Source organism: Alligator sinensis, unplaced genomic scaffold, assembly GCF_000455745.1.
Source record: "Alligator sinensis unplaced genomic scaffold, ASM45574v1 scaffold1318_2, whole genome shotgun sequence".
Classification (NCBI taxonomy): Eukaryota; Metazoa; Chordata; order Crocodylia; family Alligatoridae; genus Alligator; species Alligator sinensis.
The window spans coordinates 249,929-258,759 of record NW_005843067.1 but is presented as its reverse complement, the minus strand read 5'-3'; the positions used below and the strand labels follow the sequence as shown (position 1 = coordinate 258,759).

The 8,831-nt window shown below is 51.5% G+C and overlaps 1 protein-coding gene across 1 annotated transcript in view; it reads left to right on the top strand.

The window, feature by feature from the left end:
• Positions 1-8,831, top strand: part of POLA2 (DNA polymerase alpha 2, accessory subunit) — a 41,829-nt gene that overhangs the window by 31,916 nt on the left and 1,082 nt on the right. The window contains exons 18-19 of the mRNA XM_006037128.2: positions 2,611-2,717; positions 8,255-8,314. Coding sequence (XP_006037190.1) covers positions 2,611-2,717; positions 8,255-8,314 — 167 coding nt within the window. The remainder of the gene's footprint in view (positions 1-2,610; positions 2,718-8,254; positions 8,315-8,831) is intronic.

The window sequence follows — 8,831 nt, the reverse complement described above, 5'->3', positions numbered from 1 at the left end:
TTTCCCTCACTCCTGTTGCCGGCGTCTTAGTCGAGCAGAAGCAGATTTCCAGAGTACTGAAAGAGAAGTTGGCAGTGTGGGGTCTGCCTGCACTCGCGCTGTACCTTGCTTTCTTTGACCCATCCCAGCGTAGGGCACAAACAGCACGCAGAGAAATCCCTTCTCCCCAGACGTTGCAGGGGGAGCTGGGGAGGGCAATAAGTCCCTGGTTTCCAAGGAGTAAGTAACAGACTCCAATTAGAGCCTTAGGCTGTTTGCAAGCTCTCTACAAAAAACCTTGCACCATCCAACTCTGGAAACTCCCCTGTGTTTCTTCCCAAGAACTGAAACTTATTTGCACTTTACGGACCTGACAGGAGGGCTGGCCTAGAAAGTCCAGACATCTCCCAACGGGATGAAATCAATGTCCATAACTTAGAGAGTTAAATACCTAGATGGGATACCTTCCTGCAGTCCTCAGGTAGCCATAGATTGCTGCAAATTAGTCCTGTTTAGTACAAAAGAGAGCAGCCACCCCAGTGTATTTAAAAATAATAATAAAAAACCCCTTAGCAGTCTGTCTTAATAGTGGCACCTGGACACTTATCCTAGAAATCATAGAGAAGTAGGGCTGGAAGTGGAGTTGACAACCTTGCACCCTCACCTGCCCAGTCCTTACCAATTTGACCAGCGGGTAAAATCCCTTCCTAACCCCAGAGATGGCGATCGGTGGCCCTGAGCAGAGGGGCAAGATCCTCTAGCCAGGAACTTCTGGGCTTGAGTCCCAGCAGAAGCACTGGCACAGCCAGTCACCACTCCCAGCCTGGGCTGTAGCCACCACCCAGGGCCTCGGAGGCAGTTCAGTAGATCCCAGTGAGGTAGCTGCTCCGCTACATACAAAACGCTGACCTAGTACTCAATGCTTCTGCACATCGAGCTTCCTTAAGGCAGTGGAGAAGCGAGGGTTTTTATGGTGGTGTTTCTTGTTGGACCAGCTGTATAGTTGAAAGAGATATTGAGCAAGCTTTCAAGCACAAGGTGTTTGTCGACCATCCCTCCCAACAGTTGGTTCAATAAAAGATAGTGCCATAAAAATAACAGTGGTGCAGCCCGGGGACCGACTGGCTAAGCAGCAGCTCCGCAGAAAAGGACCTGGGCAATAAGTGATGATGGATAGGAGCCAGCAGTGTGCCCTCGTTGCAGAGAAGGCTACTGGCATCCGGGGCTGCACTGGTAGGAGCGTTGCCAGCAGATGGAGGGCAGTGATTCTTCCCTCTGTTCAGCACTGGTGTGGCCACATCTGGAGTGCTGTGTCCGATTTTGGGCCCCCCTGCTACAGAAAGGGTGTGGGCAGATTGGAGGGAGTCCAGCTGAGGGCAAAACAATGTTTCAGGGGCTGGGAAGAAGCTGAGGGAACTGGGCTTATTGAGTCTGGAGAAGAGAAGAATAGTGCAGGGGTAGGAATTTAATGGCAGCCTTCAACTACCTGAAGGCTATTTCCAAAGAGGCTGGAGCTGGACTGTTCTCCGTGGGGGCAGACGACAGAACAAGGAGCAATGGGCTCAGGCTGCAGCAAGGGAAGTTGAGGTTAGACACTAGGAAAAAATTCCTTGCTAGGAGGGTGATGAAGCACTGGAAGAGGTTACCCAGAGACGGGGTGGAATTTCCATCCTTGGAGGTTTTCAGGCCCCAGGTAGACGAGCCTTGCCTGGGATGATGTAGTTGGGGCTGGTCCTGCTTGGAGCAGGGGGTTGCACTAGCTGTGACCTCCTGAGGTACCTTCCTACCCAAATTTTCTATGATTCTATGAAAAAAACCACAGCTGCATTACATATTTCCTGGCCCATCACAACTACTGCTGCTTAAGGCAGTAGAGGTGTCTACCTTAATATTGGAGCCACCCCAAATCTCTCTAGGCACTTGAAGAAAATGACTGGACTCTGAGTTTCTCTTTGGATGCTCTGTGTCCGCTGACATTGAGCTTTTTGGATGTGCTTTGGCTTGATGAGAGGTGTCTGGAACAATGCCAACCCAGAACAAAAATGCACACAGCTCGAAGAAGGAAAAGTGGGGGGTTTTGTATTGGGTGATGGCTCTTCTTGGAAAAGCAGAGCCAAAATGTTCTATCAAGTCAGCAACCACGTCTGGAACGGATCTCAGGAAATCCTGGCCTCTGCTGTTGGGGTCTGATCTCCTGAGCTCTGTGTAAAAGGTGGCGGGGAGGGTTTAAGAACCTGAGATACCTAATGAAGAAATTTAAAATACAAGAAAAGCACCCCAGTGCCTCCTGCCAGGAAATCCTATTGTGATGCAGCAGGACGGCAGACCGTAAAGGATGGGCGGGCTGTACGTTTGGTTTTTATTGTATTGGCTTGGATGTCTCCTTTTGCAAAGGGTAGCAAGCCATTGTGCTGCGTCCACAGGCCGTGCTACTTCAGGGTCCAGACCCTTGGTTATGGCCAAAGCTTTAGCAAAGCAGAAGAGATTATTGCTACCATTGCCAGCACCATCATCCTGTGGCATGCGTGTTGGGATGCATTTGGTGTTTAGGGTGTTGTGCCTGGTAGCTCCGAGACCTTATGGAACAAATGCGTCCAAACTGCATCTTTCTTTCTCTTTTTCTGCTTTCAGCGCGTGCATTTTGTGTCTGATCCCTGCACCCTGGATATCAACGGAGTTGTTTTTGGCCTGACGTCCACGGACTTCCTCTTCCACATGGGTGCCGAGGAGATCAGCAGGTAGGCGCAGTTGCCACGTCCTGGGAAGCTTGAGGGCAAACAGATCTTTGGAAAGTCCTTCCCAGCTTGTGGAGACCAGCCGTAGGGCCCAGCGCTCATCGCTGGATGGGAATGGTGAAATTCAGTGTAGATACCGGTGGAAGAAATTCATTGTAGCTCAGTGTCAAGTGATGCACCTGGGCAGAAATATCCCAAAGTATACCTGTGCTGTGATGGGCTCTACATTCGCTGTTAGGAAAGAGATCTAGGAGTCGCTGTGGACAGTTCGCTAGAAACATCAGCTCAGCAGCCATCAAAAAGGCAGACAAAATGTTAGGGATGATTAAGAAGGGAATCGTAAACCAAACCAAAAGTAACATGATGCTCCTTTATAAATCCATGGAATGTCCTCACTTTGAACCCTTGCTTAGTTGTGGTCCCCACACCTCCACAGGGATAGAAAGGGCAGCAAGGATGATTAGCGGTATGGAGGGGCTTCCCTATGAGGAGAGACTAAAGAGGCCAGGCCTGTTCAGTTTAGAATAGAGACAGTTGAGGAGCGACATGGCAAGGGTTGGACAAGATGACCTCCTCAGGTCCCTTCCAACCCCGATTTTCTGTGATTCTAAAATACTAAATGCTGAAAGTCAATGCGAAGAGAAAGTCGATAGGGATTTACTATCGACTGTCTCCCACCAGACAAGAACTAGAGGTCACACAATCAAACCAGCAGGTCATCGGTTTAAAACTAACACCAGGAAGTTTTTTCCCCCAGTGTGGAAATTGAGGGTGGAACTTGCTGCCACCAGATGTGGTACAAGCTGAGAGTGTAGCCAAATTCACCAAGGGATTAGACAAATCCTTGAAGGAAAGGGGCATGGGTAGGTATTGAGCAGGGAGTGAGGGGCACTGCCTCCGAGTCGGGACTTTCTAGACCTTAAATGCTGGAGGCTGCAAATGAGAGGAATGGAGGAGGGGAAACTGGTCAGACCCAGTCACTCTCCCTACCAGCATCCACTCTCTGCCACACAAAGGACTGGGCAAGACAGACCTAGGGTCTGATCCAGTAAATGGCAGTTCTTAGGGGAAACCAACAGCCAGTCACTTTTTACTAGGCTGTAATTTTAATGGAAGCTTGCAAGGAAGGTGGACTGTAGCTTACAGGGATATTGAGAAGGAGAGAAACCATGGGTAAGATGCCCAGCTGGTAGAAATGTGGGTCAAAAGAAGCCAAACAGCCCGTAGGGTAGCATAGCTAAGACGCGTGCGTTTGTGTAGGCAGCAGCACACAAGAATGGCCTGACGAGACTCGCCTCCGACTGCCTTTGAGTCCCCCAGATAGAGCGATCAGGGAGCCCTTGTATGCCTGGCTTGGCTGCGGGCAGCTTGGGCACGAGTCCAGGGCAAGGTCGGGATCACCCGCAGGACGCTGAATCTCCTGCTTTGTGGGTGGCCCTGAGCTGAAAGCAGCCGTTTAAATTAAGGAAGAAAAACGGCTCTACTTAAAGGTGAATTAAATTAACGACTGTTTATCTCGACTGCCAATTAACATAACTACCGTTGTGCTCCCGCTTAATCTCTTTCCTCAGCAGACGATTCAATTAGGGCTGCGCTTGGCTGCTGAGTCTTTTTGCAGGCCTTGACACCACTGTAGCTCTTGCTGTTGCTATGAGCGTGTGGAGCTGGAATTGCCTATGGGGGAGCTGAGGCCTGTTGTTTCGGGGACCAGGCCCCTCCTTATCCGCCCTAGGAAATGAAATAATGCCAATCTCGCAAGGGAGCTAATTGCCTGTGCGGCACAGCCGTTTGGAAAGGGCACGGCTGTGGCCATGTCCTGGGTTTGGAGCAGTTGCTTGGACTCTGCCTTAGTCGTTGTCAGGGTTTAACTTCCGCACTGCAGGGTGGGAGCAGACACGCGAGACATGTCGCAAATCCGCTGCCGCGTGCTCACAAGCAGTAGTTCTCTCTCTTGCTAGCGCTGGTTGCCTGTCCACACCCAGGCTTCTGTGGGGTTTTCTCCTCCCAGTACACCTCTGGGTGCAAGGACGGATCACTTTATCCAGTGCCCGGCGCTGCACAGCCATGACTTCAGTGCACTGTAAACAGTTGTGCACCCATTATTGAAACCTCCAAGTCCTTTTAAGCACACGCCCCCAGTGTTGCCTGCGTGCGTATTGCTGGCCCTTACAGCAGGATCCCAGGCTGTTGGTGATATTTCACTGCGATACAATCGGCTCTGGGGAGGGGAGGGATGATCAGCCACAGCGAGACCTTTCTCCTGGGACTCGGTGACTGAACTCCTACGTTCCACAGACTCAGGGAAGGAATGTTTTGAAGCCCTTTGCTTCAAAGCTGGATGGTGGGAAGGGCACGTAGCCTCATCAGCTGGGGTTTATGGACGAGCTGGACTCACGGGAATGAGGTGCCTGAGCCCTTGTGCTACGTGGGATTCCTGTTCTCTTGCACAATCCAGTGGTTCTTTATCTCCCCTCGTAGCCTCCTGCAATGCTGCTTGAGGATGGTGGGTGGGTGGGTGTGCATGATAGGACATGTCGCCTGAGAAGAAATGGGAGCACAGCAGCAAAAGTTCACGTCCCCTGAGAGGTGAGCAGAAGCTGGGCTCTGGTGCCATCTCGGCACCTGACTCTGTAGCCCTTCGTGCATCAGAACTTCGTACGCTTCCTTGGTGGCTTTAGACTCCACCGCTTTGAACTGGTGGGAATCCCATAACTTGCTTTTTTTTGCTGTAGAAATTGCCAAATGTTCCTTCCTTCTGAAATTCTCCAAGCACACTGCAAGGTGTCCTGGGCTCCCAGGTGGGGAAACTGAGGCATAGAGCAGGGACTTGGTGTGCCTGGGATCAAGTAACAGGGCCAGAGAGAGAATCTGTGCCTCTTGACTCTCAGTGGCTTTCACCTGCGACCCACCTAATAACCCATACGTAGCTCCACAGCCCACCTTCCTCGTGGGCCTCTTGCCAGGCACGCTAGAGAGCTCCCCCCATTCCTTCTCCTTCCATCCTTGCACATCACTTACACCACCTCTGCGGCTCGGCAGTTGAGAGCCCCTGCGCCTGGCCCCTTCATCTCCTGCGACCCGAGCTTAACCTGTTCCTAATGAACTGAAGCTGAACCTCGTTACACTTGGCACGTGCTCCAGATAAGAGTGCACACCCCGCCTGGGGCACCGCTCTGACTGGAGGGGCTGAAAGATGATTCCCGGAGTCTGAGACTCTGCCAAGACTTTGCGCAGACACCGAGTGCAAAGGTGCTGAAAGGCATTGGCTTATCGGTGCCGTACAAGCTCCTGTCTTGGGGTCTCCTTATGTGCTGTTTCCCTGTCCACTTCGTCCTTTCCTTCTGATTGCTCCTTTACGTACACCCTCCCATTCTCTGGCCACCTGAAGCGAGTCCGCATTCGTTGTGGTACTTGCGGCCCTGAGAAAATGCCAAAGCAGATTGGATCAAGCCTTGAACAAATCGGCTCCCACCCTCATCTTATCTGCTGCGGTCCTCACTGCAGTGGAGACTCCCATCAGGTTTTTGTGTTAAACCCGTAGGTCATTAGCTTGCGTTGCTGATACTGGGGAGACTATCTCACTGGTGTCCCTTGTTTGTACCCCTGGGTTTATCCTGTTCTCCACCCTCCAGTCTTCGTTCGGAAGCTGTTTGTTTTGGGGCAGGAGCCGTCTTCACGCTCGCAGGATAAGCGCATTGAGTCTCTACTCTCAGCTGGGAGTAACAGCAGAGTAACTCCGCTCTTGGTAATACTATAGTAGAAATCCCGCAGGTGCCTGGGTTTTGGGGAGCAACTGGAAGCACCCCATGTTTGCTTGGGCTGGTTTTGTTTTAGTGAAGTGCATACTCTGCATTCCCCTGTAGCCTTTGCTTCATCAGCCTCCTGCCTTTCACATACATTTCTGCCAGTATTTTCTCTCCAGGGATTTCCCCCCTGCCCCTCCTCTTTGCATCACAGCATGTTAGGATCTGCTCCTGAGCCGTACACCTTTGCAGTGCTTAGAGCAGGGACTTCTCGTTTGGCAAGACCCTCCAAAGCAGCTAAGAGACTCGGAGTCACAGAATCACAGAGAAGTTGGGCTGGAAGGGACCTTCATAGGCCATTTAGTCCAACCCCTTGCCTGAGACAGGATCAGCCCTATCCCAACTATCCCATACATATCCGAGTTATGGGGAAAAGTGGTCATGCTAGGAGATAGGATGTTGATCCAAGAGGCCCTGGACAAGCTGGAAAGATGAGTGGAGCAGGACTGGCGCAGTTCAATAAGGATAAATGCAGAGCGCTTCATCTGGGGAGAAGTAACCAGCGACACGAATAGAGGTTAGGAGATGTCCTGGCCAGCACAAGCGCTGAAAGGGACCTCAGGGTTATGGCTGATCACAGGATGAACACGAGCCACCAGTACGACGCTGTAGTCAACAGGGCTAATAGCACGCTGGGATGCATTAGCTGATGCCTCACAAGCAGAGCTAAGGAAGTGATACTTCCTCTCTGCTCGGCGCTGGTGAGACCCCAGCTGTAGTACTGTGTCCAGTTCTGGGCGCCGCACTTTAAAACAGATGTGGAGACTCTTGAAAGGGTCCAGGGAAGGGCCTGGAGGACAGACCTTACGAGGAAAGACTGAGGGAGCTGGGATTGTTCAGCCTGGGGAGGAGAGGACTGAGAGGGGACTTGGCCATCTTCAAGTATGTAAGGAGTGAATATGGGGAGCTGGGAGAAAAACTGTTCGCTAGGGCACCCCAGGGGAGGACAAGGAGCAATGACCATACACTGTTAGAGGCTGGTTCCAGGTTGGATGTAAGGAAGAACTTCTTTACGGTAAGGGTGACCAGAATCTGGACCAGACTTCCCAGGGAGGGGGTGAGTCCCCAACCTTGGAAGTCTTTGAGGAGACTGGACAGACGCCTTGCTGGGATCATTTGATCCCTGCAGCATTGCTGCCCAGAGTAGGAGCAGGGGGGTTGGACTCGATGATCTTTCGAGGTCCCTTCCAGCCCTTAATTTCTCTGATTCTCATTATCTAACCTTTTCGGAAAAGTGCCAGTAGCCCTGACACAACACTGGACATCACACCCAAACCTGCCGCAGGGAAAGTCGGGGGGATCACGGCTGCCAACATCCTGCTTCCGTAAAAGGTTGTTAATATACACGCGAGATCCCAGGTAGAAGCTATGCCCGCCTGTTACAGAGGAAGGCAAAAACCCCTACAGTCCTGTCCCATCCGAGCGGGGGTGAGTAAAGGTCAGACTTGTGTTTGTTAGCATGCGTCACAGTCGCACCTGGAGGCCCCAGCAGAGACCAGAGCCCCCTCGTGCTGGGTGCTGTACGAACTCTTAGGAAGTGGTCTTTGCTCAGGGTGGAGGTGAGGAACTCGCTGAGCACAGAGATTAGTCTGGGCTTAGTGTTTTAATGCCATCACGCTACCTAGAAAGTCAAGTCATTCTGAAAGGGGTGCGATGCATGTTTTGTTGGGGGTTTTTCCCCTTCCCTCATGGTCTTTGTAGCTTAATTATCGGCCACTTCTCTTTCTTTCTTCACAGTTCTTCTGGCGCCTTGGACAGGTTCACACGAATCCTTAAGCATGTCCTGACGCAGAGGAGGTGAGACCAGACTTCGGGATAGCGTTTACCTCGCGTGCACAATCTCCTTGTGTGAAGCAGTGCCAGGGAGACGCTGCATCTTTGATCCTGTCGTGTTGCACTTTGGCGCGGTCACTCAAATTACGGGTTGGAAAACCACCACCCTTTGAACTCAAGCAGTGTTTCGCTTTTGCCGTTCCTTAGGGAAGCACCCACATGAGAGCTCTAGGTGTTTAGGTTAGACAGGGCCATTACAATAGTCTAGTCTGGGCTTAATGCAGACGGATGAATCTTGCCCAGTAACTTGTCTTGTAGAGCAGAGGCATAGCTTCTGGAAAGGCAGACTTCAGATGCTGAGAACGTCTCCTCTAGGTAATTCGGTCCAATTATTTGTTACCCTTGCCGTTGGGAACTTGTGCCTTGTTTCTGTTGTGATTTGATCTAGCTTCAGTGTCAGGCCTCTGGGGCTTCTTGTCTGACGCAGGGTAATGAAGGATTGGGCCTTAGCTTGTGGTTTTTTGGGGATGGCTTTTGGCCG